We start from the raw sequence: 21,160 nt of genomic DNA on the forward strand, positions 1-21,160 counted from the left end.
ATGTGTTAATAAACACCTCGTCACCCACAGACAGATTGTTCGGCCTTCGCCCATGGCTGTAATTACGCGGGATAATAAACCTTTAAGTTCTTTCGTGCACGGTGCCAATTAGCTCGGATCTTTTCTGGGCTGGCATCGTCAGGCAGAAGATCATTACTTGACCACAGATTAGATAGTGGAGAATTTAGAGTACACCCACCCCGAACACTTGTCTAGGTCTCTTGTCTTCTGAGCAAGCTTCTCGTCCAATTGTAAGATTGTTCATAGACTACATCGGGCCCTTCCCGAGATCACGGAATGGCCATCGTTTCATACTTGTGTGTGTTGATGCCTTTTCGCGTTTTACGTGGCTGTTCCCCACTCGTATGGCCAACGCCAACACCACCATCTCGTGCTTGAAACAGATATTTGCTTCTTTTGGACCCTGTCAATTTCTGGTGAGTGATAATGCAAGAGCTTTTACTTCTGTTAAGTTCCGGAATTTCTGTTTTGATCTATCCATTGCTCATGTAACCACTACCTCGTATTACCCGAGGCCAAATTATGCTGAGAGAGTAAATCGTAACCTGCGATCTGTCCTCATCGCTTATCACTCCGCTGACCATTCCAAGTGGGATTCATCACTAAAACTGGTTGTCGTTTGCATTTAACACTGCCGTCCATGAAAGCCACAAGCCAACCCCTGCTTTGTTAATGTTGGCCTTTACTCTAAATTCTCCACTATCTAATCTGTGGTCAAGTAATGATCTTCTGCCTGACTATGCCAGCCCAGAAAAGATCCGAGCTAATTGGCACCGTGCATGAAAGAACTTAAAGGTTTATTACTCTAAGGTCCAGCGTAATTATAGCCACGGGCGAAGGCCGAACAATCTGTCTGTGGGTGACGAGGTGTTTATTAACACATTGAAGAGGGCCATATTTGAACGTACTATCCTCCAGAAATCACATGATTTTTAACACTTTTAAAAGTTTTTTAACGGTAAGGTAACGCGATGGTTGTAAAAACTGTTGGAATAATTAGAAAGACCTGACTTTCCTCTTCACAAAACTATGTTTTAATTATTATAATAGTACATGGCTTTACAAGAACTTAGGAACACAGACCAGGACCCAATTGAATCAGGAGGTTATCGTCTCTACAAAGGACCTCCAGGAGAAAGAGTAATGAAGAATGTCCCTCAATTTGGTGTAGGTTTTCTTGTTCATAGTAGCATAATAGACTCAATTGTAGAATTTTCTTCAAAATCTTCGAGGATGGCACTTCTAACAATTAAAGTAGGGAATAAAACTTATACTTTAATAAATGTCCATGCACCAACAAATGACAAAAACAATAAAGATAGAGAAGGAGTTGAAAACTTTTGGGAGGAACTTGATTACATATTAGCGAAGATCCCTGATGAGCATATAAAAATCTTACTTGGAGATTTCAATGCTAAAATAGGCAGAGAAAAGAAGTATCGCACAGTTGTAGGAAAATGGCCACCTCATAAATTAACGAACAAAAATGGCCAAAGATTAATTGAACTTTGTGCAGATCATAGACTCGTTTTGGAAACCACCAGATTCATGAGGCGACCACATAAACTTATGACATGGAAATGCCCTAACGTAAAATTGGGAGAGTTTCAGATTGATCATGTTGCCATGGATAAAGATTATCATAAAGAAATTTATAATGTCAGAGTCCTCCGTGGGGTAGACATTGACTCGGATCATTATATCTCAAAAATAAAAATCAAGTTAACACCAAAAAGGAAACACAAACATAATCATCTCAAAGCAAGGAGAAATTATGATCCCAGTTACTTAATAAATAATAAAATATATTTAGAGAGATCCAAAACACCTTTAAATGACAAATTAGAGACAATGATCAACAAACTTAAAACCATAGCTGAAGAAATTGCCCCAATCAAAAGGAGAAAGAAACATGCGTGGTGGAACGAGGAATGTGACAAAGCAATTCAAGCAAGACACAAGGCATGGATAAATGATCAACAGAGGAAAACGGAAAAATCTCGAGAAGAACTAATTAATGCCAGAAGACAAACAGCTAAAGAAATTAGGACAATTAAAAGGAATTATCAAAAGGAAATGCTTAGCACTATAAAAGAAACATTCAATCAGCATAAAACAAGAGACTATTACAAAACATTCAAGCAATATCAATCTAAATTTACCCCTCCCACACTTATGTTAAGAAATAAAAATGGTAAAATGGCACACAATAATCAGGATAATGCTAACATTCTTGCAGAATACTTTAAAGAGTTACTTAATTGTGAGGATCCTGTGGAACATTTAGAATTTGATCCTAACCCAAAAAATAAAACTCCATTACAAAAGATTATACCACCAGTTTACAATGAAGTGAAAACGGCAATTAATGCACTTAAAAACTACAAAGCAGCAGGAGAGAATCAAATAGTAGCAGAAATATGGAAGAATGCTAATGATCAGACTATTCAAAACCTACATAAATACATCATTGATATTTGGAACACGGAGAAGCTTCCTGAGGAATGGAATACAGCGATAATCCACCCGCTGCACAAGAAAGGTGATCGCTCCGATCCAAATAATTATCGGGGGATATCCTTACTTGATATTACATACAAGATTTTATCCAAGATTATATACACAAGAATCCAAGAACAACTCGACCAAGAACTTGGAGAATATCAGGGAGGATTTCGACCAGGTAGAAGCTGTCCAGATCAAATCATTAGTTTAAAATGGATAATGAAGCACCAAAGAGTTCGAAGTAAGGGTCTGGTCATCACGTTTGTAGATTTTAAAAAAGCATACGACAGTATTCATCGTGACTCATTATTAAAAAGCCTTAAAGAATTTGGCTTACATCAAAAACTTGTTAACCTCATTAATATGACTTTTAAAAATACGAAGGCAAAAGTTAAATTTAGAGGTGAATTATCAGAATCATTCACTATAAGAACTGGACTTCGACAAGGAGACGGACTTTCACCATTGTTATTTAATTGTGCATTGGAGAAGATTATGCGTGAATGGAACAAGAAATGCCAACCAACTATCAAGATCGGTAGAAATATTAAACTCAACTGCCTTGCTTTTGCGGACGATTTAGCATTACTTGCAAATACAATAGAAGAGGCTAAATTTCAAATTGAACAACTAGAAATTATAGCTAAAAAAATGGGATTACAAATTTCATTTGAAAAAACAGAAATGATGCCAACTTTTAAAGTTGATTTACCAGTTATTCAGCTGAACAGTAATAAAGAGATTAAAATTGTTCAGAAATTCAAATATCTTGGGGAAATAATAACATGGAACACAAATGAAAAAGAAGCAATAGAACACAGAACAACTAAATTTAAACAAGCACAAAGACTTACCTGGCCAACCTATAAAAAAAAATCTCTTTCGATAAACGCTAAGCTGAAACACTATAATTCCATAGTTAAACCAGAGGCAACCTATGCTAGTGAAACTTTATTCAAATTAAATGTAAAATCTACAACAGACAAATTACAGAAAACTGAGAGAAGAATTCTTAGAACAATTATTAATAAAAAACACCAAGTTGATGGACAGTGGAGATTGTTGCCTAACAACATTGTCTATCGTGAATGTGAATCAATAATATCTACAATGCGTAAAAGAAGAATTTCCTTTTTCTGTCACATATCAAGATTAGCAGACACCAGGATATTGAAACAACTATTCGATTACTTTTTGAAGAATAAAATCAATAATAATTGGTTCAAAGAAGTTCAGGACGATTTGGAAGAATTGGGTATAACTCGGCAACAAATCAAAGACAGAAAAGAGAAGAGGATTTTGAAGAACAAAAGCATAAGTCTCAAACTAAAAGCAGTTGAACGGAAACAATATACTATATCGGACACACAAAGGGCTTCCAGGTCGGAGAGGATGAAAAAGTTCTGGGAGAAGAAGAAGAAGAAATTAACTCAAATGTATTGATTTCAGTGCTCCAATGTGGGCGTAAAATATGTAAATAAATAATAAATAATAAATAATAGTACATCTGTTTATTTTTTATATATTTATGAACATGGTATGTTTTACAAGCAAAAAAATTTTTTTCTTGATGTTGCTATGGATACAAGTCGGGTTAATATTTTGAAATTTAGCAAATATTGAGAACAAATCAACTAAAACATACTACTGATATATACATAGTCTAGCCTACGAGGTCATTTGGCATGGGTATCATTGTTTACAAGCAGTAATTAGCTTTAGTGTGGTAGGCCTTGAAACAATCCGGCATACACAAACCAATATCACAAATGTTGCAGAACCATCGCGTTTCCCTCCTAATTCTCTTTCCATTTTTCTTTTGCCCTTTATCTGAACATACTTTACAGTACCTAGATGCATATTGCTTTCCTGTGGTGGGCGGAATCCTTTCAGCAAAATGCCTCCCAGTCAGTCGCGCAGCAGAATTTGTGATATTACTCACGCTGGGTACTGGATTGTCAGTGCCTCCCATTTCCACGAACTTATTTGCTAACTCAATCATAAAGCCCTCTAAATGTGCTTTCTTTGGATTTGACCGTGTTTTCTTGTAAATTATGAAGGAATTTACAATAGCCATACAAAAAGTATGGAAAAATACTTTTTTCCACCATTTCAGTTGCTTACGTTGGAATGGATAATAACTAAGGAACTGATCTCCATGATCCACTCCAGTTTTATTTTTATTGTCATCTAATACTAAATCAGGCTTTTCTTTGTTTATGTTTCCTCCCTTACATTTTACCTGAACACTTGTCATTTTTGCCTCGTGTCTTGATGAAAGACAATAAACATCCCTTGTGTCTTTCCACTTGAGTGCAAGTAAATGTTGTTTACGTCTGAATAACACTTCACCCTTTCTCAATTTAGTTGTTTTGAAAATTGTCGGTAGGTTTTTCCTATTTTTTTAACAGTGCCAACTGCCATTGTTTTCCTGCTCCACAAATGATCAAACAATGGGACACTGGTAAAGAATCTATCCATATAAATAGTGTGGCCCTTGTTGAAATAAGGACCATATAACCGATTTATTAGTTCCTGAACCGTGTTGTTTGTTCCCCCAGCCGACCCTGTATAAATTTCGCAGTTGCAAACGTAACCAGATTCTGCATCACTGACAATGTAAAACTTGATTCCATATTTGTTTGGCTTATTCTTTATGTAAACACGGAATCCTACCCGGCCTTGGAAAGGACATATGCCCTCATCAACTGTCAAATTTTTGGTGGGATATAAATTTTCTTTACATTTGCTAATAAAATGGTCATATATCGGTCTAATCATATGCAGGGGATCATGGTTGGGTTGACCTTTTGGAACATAGGTTCGATTGTCATTCAAGTGTAAAAAAAACAAAATCGCTCGAAATGTATCCCTAGATAGGAGTGACCTCGGGAAAGGAGCTTGAAGAATCGGCGATTTTGCCCAATAATCTGTCAGCTTTGGCTTCACAACCAAACACATGTGAATGATTATTGCGAAGAAGTGATATATTTCCCTCAATGTAACTGTAGTCCAGGAGCCAAAGAGAGATCTTTGCTTTATCTGTTCACTGCGATTTCTTTTCTTTTTTATTGCATCGCTTGCATAACGATTTGTTTCTGATTTTATGTGCCTAAAAATATCTACGTTCAGATAGTTACTAAAACATTCCCATGCATCACTGCTGTTATCCACTGGAATTCTGACTCCACTTTTTTCTTGAAAAACTGGTAATTGAGGAAGATTATCGGTAGATGACCATCCGTCATCAATAGCAGGTCTCTGAACTGCACGCTTCCTCCCTTTGTTTTGATGTATTTCCTGCATTTCGTAACTTGACGACGGGCTTGCATCGGGTTGCTGCAGGTTGTCATCTGTACACAGGAAACAACCCAAATCATTAGGGACCCGGAATAAAAGTATATTTCAGAACCCACTTTGTACCTATTTTATAATTAGCTAAATAATAAGTGTACTTGCCTGAAGCGTCGGAATCATCATTGTCACTTTGTATGAAATCGTCACCATTGTCTTCCATTTCAGAACCCGAGTCTTCCATAAGAACATCCAATATGGATTCATCGTCTAAATTTTGTGCACTTGAATTAGACATAATAGCCACAAGAATGACACAAATAAGCCAAGCTCCCGAAACACACTCTCTTCCTGTCCATACGTACGTACTTTCCCGCTCGTTTCACAGCTGAGAGTGAGCGATGACGCAGCCAAAGGCTATGTCGGAACGCAGCTGTGTTATCAATGCTTTGAAAGAAGAGCTCTTGACTTCAGCTCATAAGTAGTAAACAGTATGCTCACTAGAAGCATCTGACAGTGTCCTGATGAAATAAGAGCTTGCTGGAAGAGCGCCTTCTCTTCCTAGCCACAGTGAAAACATACGCTCGTAGACTCTCCGAGCGCCGTCAGTAGCAATGAAATCACGCGCCCGTAGACACTACGGGCGGCGTCTCCTATGTGTTAAAACGCACCCCGTCAGTAGTGCTGCGGACCATGTTATCAGTAAGTTGGCCCCGGATTTTGAGGTTCCTGCACCATCTTAAAGTTCCTTACCCCGGTGTCATTATTGGTGAGCGATCCCAAAAGGAAAAGGATCAGCAGAGTCCACCTCTCCCAGGTAAAGGTACCTTAAGTCGTGTAGGGAGAGGTAAAAACCATTGTTGGTGACAATGTAGATTTAGTTGTAAGCTATTTGTAAGATTTTAGTTGTAAGGTGATGATAAGTTTCTTGTAAGCTATTTGTAAGATTTTAGTTGTAACGTAATGATAAGTTTTTTGTAAGCTACTTGTAAGATTTTAGTTGTAAGGTAATGATAAGTTTCTTGTAAGGTATTTGTAAGAGTTTTGTTGTAAGGTAGTTGTAAGTAATTATGTAGGTAAATACTTTAGGTATCCTCTAGCTCTTATCTCCCTTACTGTAATGGATTTAGTATAATAAATTAGGTAGGTTTTTGTTTAGGTTCACCGATTGGAATTTATTCCCCTAACTTTTCAGGCTTAGGGTAAACTCCTGTAGTTTCCTTCCACCCCCACCGTAAACTTGTAAAAGTATGGATTATAGATAGTTCTTACCCCAGGGCTAGGTGCCCTAATGTACCTGGTGTGCGAAGGGGGGGGTCCCACTGCACACTCATTGAGCCACCCAATGGCTGTGTCTATGCATCTCAGTGAATTAAAAGAACGACCTCTGACCCTCCTTGAAAACTGTTTTTCTCCAAGATCTTAGAGCCCAGCAGCATAGTTTTGCCTCAAGTATTCCCCTGTCTGCTGCGTTCTGGTTTGTGTTACAGTGGTTGCAATGACCAATTTCTTCTGACGGCAACCTGAAGTGCCAAGTTGGGAGGCACACTGTATACCTTGGGTGCTACCATCCGGCACCACAATCCTGTGACTAATGTCCTAATAGAGGTAGTTTGACTGGACGGTGTCTCACCCATCTGCTTATTTGGTGCAAGATACGGCTGGACTGCAACTTGCATAGCTACCTGGTTTGGACTGAACTTGAATGGAGGCTGTTGTCAAATGGCTGTGTCGGCAGCCACATCATCAGCAAGAACCTGTGGCCTAGCTGTGCAACTTCGATCCTATGATTGGTGTGAAAAGTGGTGCAACATAGACTTAGTCCGTAACCTTGCTAAGAAGGAGGCATTGAATGCTGTCTTACAAGAAAGCGAAAAGGTTCTGGATTACTGACAATGGGCAGAAGGAATGAGTGTACATTCTTTCTGTGGACAGAGTTGAAATAGTCAAAGATATTTTACAAGGTTCGAAAGGCATTTTGAAGTATAGTATGATTATCCATGTGGACGTTTATGTGGTACTTATTGGTAAACCGTAAACTCCAGGCTACTGAAAGGACCTTTGGTGTAGTGACAGTTTGTTTTTGTTTATTGTTGGAAGTTCAACTTGAAGATAATCATGGTTGTTAGTGAGGTGATTTGTCCTGTATCTTTACTAATCTGTACTATGGTAAGCAGGTTTCCAGAAGTGATCGCCTTTCCACCCCAATAATATTATGTTAATGGTCGAGCATGACTCAACTTTCGGGGGAAGGAAGATGACACAGGTGTAGAATCTCTTGAAGGTGGAAAGTGTCTGTAGAAGATTTTATTTGTTAATCTTTTTAAGTAGTACTTACTGTATGATTTGGAGCATTCTGCTAGAATATTTTATTTGTACTACATTCAGGGTGTGTTGGCCTTTGTTAGTTATGCATTCTAGAAATATGTTCTTACTATTCTGGAAATGGAAGATTCGCGACCGTATGTGTTCGAGAAAGTGGTTTGAACACCGCGATCAAAGAAAGAGTTGTTATTGGTGAATCCGGGCAAGCTCCTGCATTCTGATTGGCTACTCCAAGGCCAGGGTTCCCTTTTAAAGAGAGCTAGACGGCATTTGGTGGTCTGTCTTAAGCCTGTCTATCTTTGGCCTGTCTGTCGTCTGCCGGAGTTTTGACATCGTCGGCGACTCCTCACTTTCAGGATGGGTGGCCTTAGGGTAAGCACAGTTGTTTTCAGTCCCATTTTAATTAGCATCTAATTTTCGTTAAAGTATCACACAGGAGATTGCCCTAATCGCCACTCTATTTAACTGATGTTTTGGAAAGGTACGTTTAACTTCAATCTAAAATTGTAATAGTATATTGTGGTTTCTTCTTACCTTCAAGGTTGTATTGTACGACTTGGTTTGTAATTAGATGTACGGTATTCGCTTGACTCTTTGAACTTATAGGAAGCTCTTGTCAAGGAACATCTAATTTGTTTGTCTCAAAGAACATGTAATTTGTATTTTACAAACTGTGTATCGGTATTTTCCGATTTGTTGAATTTGTTCGGAATTTATTTGTTAAGTCCATTTGGTAAATAATATTTTGAAAATCCAAGATCACCGTTGGTTTTCCGAAAACTGCAACCTAAGCTACTCCATGCCCTTGGTAAGTCCCTAGCACTGTTCCACATTCCTTGTTTGTTATCGTCAAGTTGCCCTCACTAATATTTACTTGTGCTGTTTTTGCCGCAGTTCATTACATGGTTATGGTGTGTATAGTGTTTAAGGTACCTTGTAATTTGATTTACTTTCCTCCCTTTAACTGTGTTTGTGTAACCACTGAAGTTAAGGTTAAAATAGGAACAGGGAAACTAAGGGCAAAATTCCTAAATGTTAAGCAACAAAAAATTTGTAGACAAAAAGATGAGCAGAAAACTATTGTATGGGTAGCGAAACAGTGGAGAAATGACAGCGGCCTGCATAAGTTCTTATGCGCAGTGAAGAAACAATGTTTGAGAGAAATGTGAGGTAGTATATGATGTAATAACCTGGAATGTAAATAGTGGAGTAGCCAGCATAAATAGGTCAGCAGAAGATTGGCTCTCAGCACTTTAAATGTTAGCATAATGTCAGCTTGTAGTAATAATTCCATTAAACACGCTGACAGGGTAGGATACAGAAGTAGGTTTTACATGGTTGCGCCATCTTGCTCTTTTATTATCTTTTGTCCTAATTAAATACTAATACTAAATACAAAAGTTGAAAACTAGAAAAGCAGCTGGAATTGATGAGATTTCTGGAGATATACTGTATCGGTTATGACCTGTACATGCCGTATTTTTTGATGATTAGTTGTATTCAATCATTAAGCAAGACATTCAGGCCTTCGCGAACATTCGATTGAAAAAAATTCAAAACTTCTCTAATAATAATCGCAGCAACTTCATTTTGAAGAGGATAGCATAAACGTCTCAAATTGCGAATCCCACGGAAATTCGTCGAGGGATTCGCGAGATAATCCGCTTCAAAGAGATCACGTTACGTGATGATGTAGGAGCCCCAAACCAAATATAAGGAGAGCTCACTTTACCCAGATAAGACAGTCATAGCTGAGTGTTCAGCCTGACTCTCCACGCTGCAGTGTTCGTCGAAGTGCTGACAGAGGCTATCTTTGAATATTTAAAAGTCTTCATGTGGGACTTAAACTCTGACAGGCGTGTTGAACTTATAATCTGTGCGCGTATTGGATCTCTGATTATGACACGTCATGTATTGGACTTAGGTGACAACAGTAAAGTATAACTTATATTCTGTGCGCATGTAGAAACTTCTCGATATAACTTACTTTCGTTCTTGTGGAACTGAGTTCATTACCACGTTGCCTGTGTGAAACTTAATCTCTGAACCAATATTAATTTAAATGTGGCACTACCGTGATATACTAGGAACTGTGATATTTCTTTTTAAATATCAGTCAACAGAACTTAATCTCTGAACCCATATCATTAATATCAGTGTGACACCATTACGTTATACTATTAACTGTGACATTTTTTCTTCAAATCTCAGTCAGTATAATTTCCTTAATAGACACGAGTATTTATGAAAGTGTTCGAACTTTCCCATGAATGTTACTGCAAATGATTACCATGATAAAAGTATAATCATGTACGGCGACACAAGTGTTTCACTGTGAATTCAAACTGTGTTTTTTTTAATCCAATTCAAACAGAACTGTGTATTATTTCTTCTGAACAGTGTGTAAATCATCTGTGTGTGACTGACAGCAGTGTCTTTGACAAACTCTCGAACAGTCGCCTATTTTATTTAATGTCAAGCGCGCCTATCAACGAACTTACTTTTCATTACAACCTTATTTCTTCGTCAAAGTGTTTAGTGTTGTTTCATGACTGACAGCTGTGTCTTTGATAAACTCTAGAGCAGTCATACATTTCTTTCAATGTCAAGTGCTACTTTCTTTAGTGGAAAATCACCACGAACTGTGCCAAGTGCGTGAACAATTTTCAGTTTCATTCTTTCTATTTATGAACTGTGCTTTATTTTCTTCCAATCTCGATGCTACTCGCATCTACATCTTTAGTGAACTTTTAAATTCTATCTACAAGATTAAGAGTGAATTCGACGGCATATCCCAACCATATAAAAAGAAACAGTGCTGTTAAACCAAAGTGTCGGGGGACTGTGTAATTTTGGACGCTCGTATAAGTTATGTGACGAGTGATTACCCCGCAACATCGTCGGAGATCATCGGAGAATGTCGGAGATCGTCCAGAACATCGAAAGTTCGAGATTCAAACCCGTATCAAACCAACCTGGGTGTTCCGGACTTATCTCAACGTAATATTGGCAACTTCCAGAATGAGTTCCAGCCCCGTTCAACCTGGTGAACTGGGAGCACAGGTCATCAAAAGGCAATGTTGAAGACAGCGGCTATCAACAGTAAGGTGATGTGCACTTTGAAATGCATTTTCTGAATAAAAACTATTATTCAATCTATTTAAAATGTTTCTTGTAGATAGGACCCTGCCTCCTGTACCAAGCCCTAGCTAAAAACTACCCAGAATTGCCCTGAGACCTACTTTGTGCTAACTTTAAAATTCATTCATAAAGTCAGGTCTTATGACGACGATGGGATGGGAAAGGCCTAGGAGTTGGAAGGAAGCGGGCGTGGCCTTAATTAAGGTACAGCCCCGGCATTTGCCTGGTGTGAAAATGGGAAACCACGGAAAACCACCTTCAGGGCTGCCGACAGTGGGGCTCGAACCCACTCTCTCCCCTTACTGAATACTGGCCGCATTTGAGCGACTGCAGCTATCAAGCTCGTTGGCTATTTTACTGGTACAATACTAAAGGCAATGGGTTGGCATATAGTACCATATCTGAAATACTTATTTGATTATTGTTTGGTTGAAGGAGTAAAGTAAAGTGAAGTAAAGGGTGATAAACATAAAACTGAAAATTACAGGTCAATCAGTTTGACATGCATTGTATGTAAGCTTTGGGAAAGCATTCTTTCTGATTATATTAGACATGTTTGCGAAATTAATAACTGGTCTGACAGAAGGTTATTCCAATGAAGCTCAGTTTGTAGGATTTCAGCAAGATATAGCAGATATCCTGGATTCAGGAGGCCAAATGGACTGTATTGCGATTGACCTATCAAAGGCATTTGATAGGGTAGATCATGGAAGACTACTGGCAAAAATGAGTGCTATTGGACTAGAAAAAAGAGTGACTGAATGGGCAGCTATATTTCTAGAAAATAGAACTCACAGAATTAGATTAGGCGAAGCTTTATCTGACCCTGTAATAATTAAGAGGGGAATTCCTCAAGGCAGTATTATTGGACCTTTATGTTTTCTTATATACATGAATGATATGTGTAAAGAAGTGGAATCAGAGATAAGGCTGTTTGCAGATGATGTTATGCTGTACAAAGTAATAAATAAGTTACAAGACTGTGATCGGCAGCAGGGTGAACTCGATAGTGTTGTGAGATGGACAGCAGGCAATGGTATGTTGATAAACAGGGTTAAAAGTCAGGTTGTTTCACAAATAGGAAAAGTCCTCTCAGTTTTAATTACTGCATTGATGGGTTGAGCTTTTGGAGATCATTGTAAGTATCTGGGTGTTAATATAAGGAAGGATCTTCATTGGGGTAATCACATAAATGGGATTGTAAATAAAGGATGGTAATGGTAATGAGGGTGTTTAGGGGTTGTAGAAAGGATGTAAAGGAGAGGGCATATAAGTCTCTGGTAAGACCCTAACTAGAGTATGGTTCCAGTGTATGGGACCCTCACCAGGATTACTTGATTCAAGAACTGGAAAAAATCCAAAGTAAAGCAGCTCGATTTGTTCTGGGTGATTTCCGACAAAAGAGTAGCATTACAAAAATGTTGCAAAGTTTGGACTGGGAACAACTGGGAGAAAGAAGATGAGCTGCTCGACTAAGTGGTATGTTAATGCAAAGACTTAATAACAATAAATATCTTCCACCTTTTTGATACTTATATTTGCATTTTAGCTAATTAATTAATTACACACAGTACATGTTTTCCCAATGCTTCTCCATGATCATTCTTACAGAATGTTGCACTATTCCTTCTAAACCCACGCCCCTCCTTTTCAGGCTACGGTTCAGCTATAGTTCTTAATGAATATTGAATTTTCACGACCGCATTGTAATCGAAACAGACTTTCAACGTATTAGGTCGTGTTACGTACATGTAGTACGTGTTGAAGAGATGTTAAGTACAGAACAAAAATGGCCAGCCGGACACCAGTGGGATCCGAACCCACAACCTCTCGATTTCGCGTCGGTTGCTCTACCAGTTGAGCTATGGTGGCCTAGGCCATCTTTGTTCTGTTTGAAAGGACCTGAGCTACAGGTCTGGCACTGCTGCTAGCACACTGTAGAGTGCGTTTAAGTCGCCCGTTGTGAGGCATGTCAATGAATATTGAATTTTCACGACCGCATTCTTTGGGTTCGGATGCCACTGGTGTCCAGCTGGCCATTTTTGTTCTTTACTTAACATCTCTTCAACAAGTACTACATGTACGTAACACGACCTAATATGTTGAAAGTCTGTTTCGATTACAATGCGGTCGTGAAAATTCAATATTCATTGACATGCCCCACAACGGGCGACTTAAACGCACTCTACAGTGTGCTAGCAGCAGTGCCAGACCTGTAGCTCGGATCCTTTCAAACAGAACAAAGATGGCCTAGGCCACCATAGCTCAACTGGTAGAGCAACCGACGCGAAATCGGGAGGTTGTGGGTTCGGATCCCACTGGTGTCCGGCTGGCCATTTTTGTTCTGTACTTAACATCTCTTCAACACGTACTACATGTACGTAACACGACCTAATACGTTGAAAGTCTGTTTCGATTATAGTTCTTAATCTCTGTTCTATGATTTGTTCCATTATTTTGAGTCCATGAAATAGAAAAGTGATGCCCCTGTAGTTGCTGGATTTCCGTCTGTTTTCTTTCTTAAACAGCAGGACAATGAATGCTTTAATCCATTCTTTGGGCAGTTTTTCCTCTTTCCAAATAGTGTTTAGGACTCCAAACAACCATTGCAATACTTGGACTCCAGCAGCCTTGATCATGTCAACGCTTGCCTCACCTATGCTTGTTGCCTTGACTTTACTCATGTTAGGCCATGAATACATAATAGTGACATTACCGGGCGAGTTGGCCGTGCGCGTAGAGGCGCGCGGCTGTGAGCTTGCATCCGGGAGATAGTAGGTTCGAATCCCACTATCAGCAGCCCTGAAGATGGTTTTCCGTGGTTTCCCATTTTCACACCAGGCAAATGCTGGGGCTGTACCTTAATTAAGGCCACGACCGCTTCCTTCCAACTCCTAGGCCTTTCCTATCCCATCGTCGCCATAAGACCTATCTGTGTCGGTGCGACGTAAAGCCCCTAGCAAAAAAAAAAATAAAAATAATAGTGACATCAAAGGAACATAATACGTGACTCGGTTGTAAATTGAATTTGTTTAAGGTTTTGCAAAATTTGATAGTTTTAACCATATTGTAATAACTTTTAATATCAAGAATCAACCACCTTATATCATAATTTCTCAAATAATTGTTATGTTTTTAGACTCAAATATTGCTACAATCATTGTTAAGCCAATAGTATACCACAGTTTATAGTGTAATAGTTGTATAATGACCTCTCATCCATTTTACAAGACTAGTTATACATCAATAGTATTCAAAAGTAATTTCCAAACAGGTACCTGATTTATTCCTATGGCTGATGATGCCTACTACTGATAGGCAAAACATGTACCATCTAATATATTAATTTTTGTGTTGACAATTTAATAAGAACAAGTCCTAATTTTTAATATTGTATTGTTTTGAATAGGGGGGTAAACAATAAGAATAAACTAGTTTTATTTAATACAATTCCTTTCAATAGGTATCCAAAAAAAGATTTTTATCACGTGTATAATGGGTTAATTTTAAGGACACTTCCTCTAAAGCATTACTTTGTCAATTTTATATATTTTTCATCTAAACAGTGTTATGTGGCTGAAGATGTTGATAATATACGAAACATGTACCACTTTTGACCATTAAAAATTGCCTTAAGCAATCATTGTATCGACTAGGTGGAAAATAAATAAATACTTAGTCGCCTTTGAATGTCGATGAGGGAGCTAGCTAGTGGACATAGCCAGGAAATGATACCGAAGATGATCGATCGCACACAATATAATCGCTGTGTGCATTAATAGCAGTAACGGAAAAAATCGTGCACAGTTAATTGCTTGCAATAACGGATGCATCAGTGACAGGGCTCTTGCTGTAATCGAAGGATAATACACAGTTTAATATAAGAAGTTTGAAGGGACAGACAAAAACTGTCATTATAATGGGGTGTCAATTGTCACTGCTGAAATTATTTTTAAATAATTTGGCGCAGGTCTTTACTGAGGAGCATGTAGCGGTATTGCTAGAGACTGTTTACAGCTATGCTGTGTTATACTCAACACAACAAACTGCTGCTAGATGCAACAAAATGGGATTTCCTCTACGAACAAGTTGTTAAAGAAAAACCTATGTCGACTGATTCTAAAAAACCGCCCTGACCATTTCTACGCAGAGTGACACTAGGCTGGGGTATATTACATTTTTATTTTGGGAAGAGTCTGCAGAGCCCCTTGAAGGCCCAGGCCCACCTGCACTGCAGACCCTGCAAGCCCTAACTTTACACCCCTGGATGACACGCTCTTTATCCTTCCCGACAGCAATGTGTTCTAAAGTATATCATATTACACAATAAAATCTGCACATTACTGGTACTACTGTGATAAAACAATGTTTGTAGCATATTTTGCACTAAGCACCTGCTTTTCAGTGTAGGTTTTCTTGAAGCACCCTTCTCCCTGAGATGATATTTTCATCTTCTGGACCATAAGCGATTCCAGTGTAGATGTGCTTAAACCAGGTGAGTTGGCCGTGTGGTTAGGGTATGCGGCTGTGAGCTTGCATCCGAGAGATAGTGGGTTCGAATCCCACTGTCGGCAGCCCTGAAGATGGTTTTCCGTGGTATCCCACTTTCACACCAGGCAAATGCTGGGGCTGTACCTTACTTAAGGCCACGACCGCTTCCTTCCAACTCCTAGGCCTTTCCTATCCCATCATCGTCATAAGACCTATCTGTGTCCGTGCGACGTAAAGCCACTAGCAAAAAAAAAATTCTGCCTAATGTAGGCCTAAATTCTGTCTGATTTTTCCTAACAAACTGAAAACTCCTTCTGTGGAAAAGTTACTGTGAGGTGCACTCAGTACAGTTCTGCAAATACAACATTACAGGTTCTATAGTGAAGAAGAGCAGAGTAGAGATCCTCCATTCACAATTAATTGCACAACACTCACAGGTAGCAAAAGTAACTGAAGATCGAATAAGTTCTGTTGCAAACTCACAAGCATTGATACGAGGAAGGTTGCGCAGTAATGCTCGAAAGAACTGAATGTGATTCTTTTTCTATTATTTTTTTGCAGAATTTATATGTGATATTGTCGCTTTTCCGTAATATTTTCCCCCTTTGACCATAATCATAGTCAAAATCTGCAATAATTACGGACAATCTGTAACAGTTGGCACCTCTGGTAATATAACAGACTTTCAGAACCATCAATCACCTTAAATGTTATAGTAATGCAATACACTGAGACAGTCAATTCAACCAAATGAATAAAAAAAGTTTTAAAACTATATTAAACTAGAGGAAGTACAGTAGTCTTTAATAATTACCTGTAATCTGAAAAGATTTGAATGAAATAAATTGGTTGTTTCCCGTAATTGATTCAGTTCCTTTACAGTTGGTTGTCTGTATAGGTCCGGATCTGATTTTCTTTTCTTCACAACTATGTGATCTTCCTAGAAACAAATACACAGATCAATAATAATAATAATAATAATAATAATAATAATAATAATAATAATAATAATAATAATAATGTCTGCCTCCAAATCCCAAGTCACAGGTTCAAACCCTGCAGAGGTAGTCAAATTTATGTAGGGCAGAGAAAAGTCCAATTGATACTCAATGTCGTACAACGTTGGCATGTAAAAGATCTCTGGTGACACATTAAGTGCTCATCTGCCAAAATTAATTAATAGACTCACCCATAGGTCAACCAAGAGTGTTCACGTTACTTTGCCATTTGGCAGAGTAAAAAAAAAAAGTTGAAACTGACGAGGAGGCAGCACAGATGGCATCAATTTAAAATGCCTGTACATGGAAGCTGAGGCCATACAATGAATACAGTAAAACTTTGTAAGCACGGATCTGCTTAAGATGAATGAACACAAAAACAGATTTGGTGCAAACAGATATACACTATTTCTTTTGGGAAATGTGATCGGTTAACACGAATATTAGCCCGAATGATTTCTTCTCCCCTTCAACTATTTTCTATTGTTTAAGGTGAACTCTGTTCGTGGTGTTCATAGTGATCTTATGCATTTTACACAGAGAGCAATCATGCAAAGGAAAATCAGGCAACAATGAAATGCCCACCTTGACAGTCATGTCTTCACCACTGAACTTTTGAAGTGCATGAAAATGAAAATCTCCTAAAGTTTTGGCAATCTAATCTCCAACTACACTGCTGTGCAAAACTTAAAGACGAGCTAGATGAAGCAACATAAAAGATCAACCACTCGGTGGAAATGAATGAAAGTATGATAACAAGTTGCCAGAGGTCTCCCACACATGCACAGAAACCTGGTGTGAGGTCAGCGTGACTATAGTGCCAAATGGGTCTGGACCAACAAAACGAGGCAGTTAAAGGAACAGTGCGAGTCAATCAGCGAGCTACTATGGTGCACTGTGGTGGTGTTATTCATTACAACATGATCCAGAGACAACATCTGAATGACTTCACACGGGGAAGAATCAACGGGAAACTGGAAGAAGGATGAAGTGTGACGAGTGTAGCCCACGCGTTTGGTATTGCTCGTGGCATTGTTTCACGTGCATGGAGAGCACATTCTGAACCACAACAGGCACTGCTCCCTGAAGGAGAGGAGGGGTTGACCACGGTCAACTGCAGTAGCAGATGACCGCTACATTGTACAAGAGGCCGGAAGAGACTCAAGTCAAACAGTGGGTGCTATTGAAACCACATTTAACAGGACTGCAAGGCACCCAATCTCACTCTCCACTGTGGCACAGCAACCTCATGGGGGTGGTCTGTTTGCCCGATGACCATTATATTGAGTTCCATTGTAACCCGCACATCGGCGGCGCCATTTGCAATGGTGCCAAGAGCATCCGATCTGGACCAACGAGGAGTAGGGTCACCTGCTCTTCTCAGATGAGAGCAGATTCAGTTTGAGTAGTGATTCTAGAAGTACCTCCATCTGCAGATAGGTGAGAACATGTAATACACTCAGGAACATTGCTGAACATGATCATTTTGGTGGTCCAAGTGTTATGGTGTGGGGAGGCATAATGTTGCACAGGCGTGCTGACCTCCAAATCTTGACATTGCAGGAGGAGCTCTTGGAACAAGAGGACATTCGGCAAATGGACTGGCCCGCCCAATCCCCCGAATTACACCCCATCGAGCACGTGTGGGACATGTTGGGCGGATGTATTGCAGTATGTCCACATGCACCTACGACCATCCAGCAGTTGTCTACCACACTGGTGGAGGAATGGAACGCCCTACCACAAGAACTCCTTACCAATCTTGTGGCCAGCATGGAAACACGTTGCAAAGCATGCATCGCTGTCCATGGTGATCGCACACACTTTTAAGAACCATGTCCCTTCTTTTGTGACATCCAGGAGACCATCATGAGTCGTTGTGACTTACGTGTAGTTTACTGTCTCTGCATAAAAGTGTCATTTCTCTTCGTCTCATTGCATATTCCTATTAACTGCCCACTGTACCATACTGTAGCAGTTCTTCCTATGTATAGTTCAAGTTTCATCGAGTTATGTTACTTGCCAGTGACAATATGCAAAAGATACTTTTGCTCTTAAGTTTTGCACAGCAGTGTATGTTTTCGCAAGTGATGTCACAACAAGTACATATTTTGAACCAGGAGAAGTAATAGTAATGGGATTTTACCAAGAAAATATTCATGAATACTTTCACAGAGTTTTTTCCCCCCTCTCATATTGTAGGTGTAGATTCTGATTTTACACAGGACATTAAAATGCTGTAGTTTCTCTTTGGTCTCATATTGTATGTTTAGCACTGTAGTGATTTTGATACTGCATGAAAGAGTACAGCATCACAGTTTCCATAAATTTTTGGTTGCTTATATCAATGATATGAAATAACATGTCCTGACTGACTGACGGATGCGTCATCGCTGAGCCAAAACTACTGGATATAAGGAAATGAAATTTTGGGGATATATTTATATTACAGTGTAGGTGCTCACTAAGGGAGGATTTTTGGATATTCCATCGCTAAGGGGGTAAAAAGAGGGGAGATTCTTCTTTTCAACCCCCCCTTCCCCTTAGGAAAATTTCAAAAAACAAACATGTGTTTATTTTTAAAGATGATTTCAAATATATACATTTTCATGTCTGTAACATCTTCCGTTTTTGAAATATAAGTATCCTCATGAAAGTTATTCAACTCCCTTTTCACGTTTTTCCCTCCCCGTAAGGGAATTTTCCAAAAACAAAAAGTACATGTTCCTTTATTTTTAAAGGAGCTTCCAAATAACAATTTTTTACATCTGTTACCTGTAAAATATACTCATTTTAAAAATCCCTTTCTCCAGTCTTCTGACATGTTTCTGCTTCCAAATGCACTTATAATCTGTACACCCATTGCAGTCCAACAGGTCCAGCAGCATTAATCATTTCCACACTAATTTCATCTATCCCCGGTGTCTTCCCCCATTTTCATTTTACAGCCTGTTAATTCCACCTCTAACATGATTATATTATTGTATTCACAAAGATGCACACACGGGATGCTGTCAATTGTGTACACTATTTTATTTACAAATTATATTTACATTTTATACACACACACACACACACACTAATAAATGACTATCTTGAACTGAATCGAAGAAGACATAGAAAAAGAAGACGACTGCCACATTAGCATGTCAACCAATTAACAACACAACAAAATCACATGAGTTCACACACTTGACTACTGACTTTCACTAACAAGTCTCGCTAACAACTCAACACCGTCTCCCAAGACTGCCTCTTTACATACATTGCCTGGCCAGGCTTCTAGAAAAGTATGACCCAACATGTTTATCTCGAATCTTCTTGAGTCTCCAATAACCTATGTACAAATGGATCAAACATTCTATGTTGTTCTGGACTATTACTCTGTGTTGCACAACATTACATTGGATTTATACATCATATTTACAGGTAATAATAAATTATATACTATTATTTACGTGTTCTTACATTAAAAAATCACATTTACATATTGTACATACAGCAGACGTGTCGTAACATAACCTCACATGTTCTGTTATACAAGATAGATCATATAACACACAAATAATAAATGATACAAACACGATTTACACCTAATAAAGTTCGTACATAACTACGTAAATAATAATAATAGGCATAAACAACTTCATAGCCACACCTCACAAGTCATAATAATAATAATCTTCTTCTGTGGTGTTCAATCCGAAAATTGGTTTGTAGCGGCTTTCCATGAACTCCAGTCCATGGCTAATCTCTTCAAGTCCAAGTAATTATCACAACCCTTGTCGGGGATGATTTGTTTTATAAATCCTAGACGTGCTCTACCTCTACAGTTCTTTCATTCCACACTGCCCTCCAGTATTGTGTGCAAAAGACTTTCATGCCTCAAGATATGTCCAATAACAATAGTAACATAATAACACCTACTAACCGAGCTCGATATTTTCACTATTTACCCATGGGTTTAGAGAATTGTTTCCAAGTTATTACTCGCACACTTTTTAGTCTAATCCATTACACTTGCATCAATATCTCCCCAATAACTTGAACAATTTCAACAGTCTATCACACTTGTTGACACTGACTTGGTCGTAGATTAAATCATCTCTCTTCCTCGACGTCGCTGGATGTGTTCTCCTCCTTCTCACCGGATTCTGCCATGTCGGGGGTCAGTGTCGCCTCTCTGCCAGCCTCCTCCTCGGTGGTAGTCGATGCATTTTCCTCACGCCCAGATTGTGCCATGTCATCAGTAGCCTCTCCTCCAGGTGGACCCGTGGCAGTACCAGGCTTACTCTGTATGCGCAGCGGTTGGGTGACACGCCGCAATTCTGATGCATGAACCTTGACAGGAGGGTTGGTCTTTAGTAAGTAGACACCATGGCTCA

At 38.9% G+C, this 21,160-nt stretch overlaps 1 protein-coding gene across 2 annotated transcripts in view; it reads right to left on the bottom strand.

Annotated features, from left to right (window-relative positions):
• Window positions 1-21,160, bottom strand: part of Mat89Ba (nucleolar protein 6 Mat89Ba) — a 332,508-nt gene that overhangs the window by 287,344 nt on the left and 24,004 nt on the right. Inside the window, exon 3 of one of the 2 annotated variants that reach the window (XM_067137975.2) lies at window positions 16,592-16,717. In XM_067137975.2, the coding sequence (XP_066994076.2) occupies window positions 16,592-16,717 (126 nt within the window). The remainder of the gene's footprint in view (window positions 1-16,591; window positions 16,718-21,160) is intronic. The other variant, XM_067137976.2, reaches the window with a different exon arrangement.

This window comes from Anabrus simplex, chromosome 1 (assembly GCF_040414725.1).
Source record: "Anabrus simplex isolate iqAnaSimp1 chromosome 1, ASM4041472v1, whole genome shotgun sequence".
Taxonomy (NCBI): domain Eukaryota; kingdom Metazoa; phylum Arthropoda; class Insecta; order Orthoptera; family Tettigoniidae; genus Anabrus; species Anabrus simplex.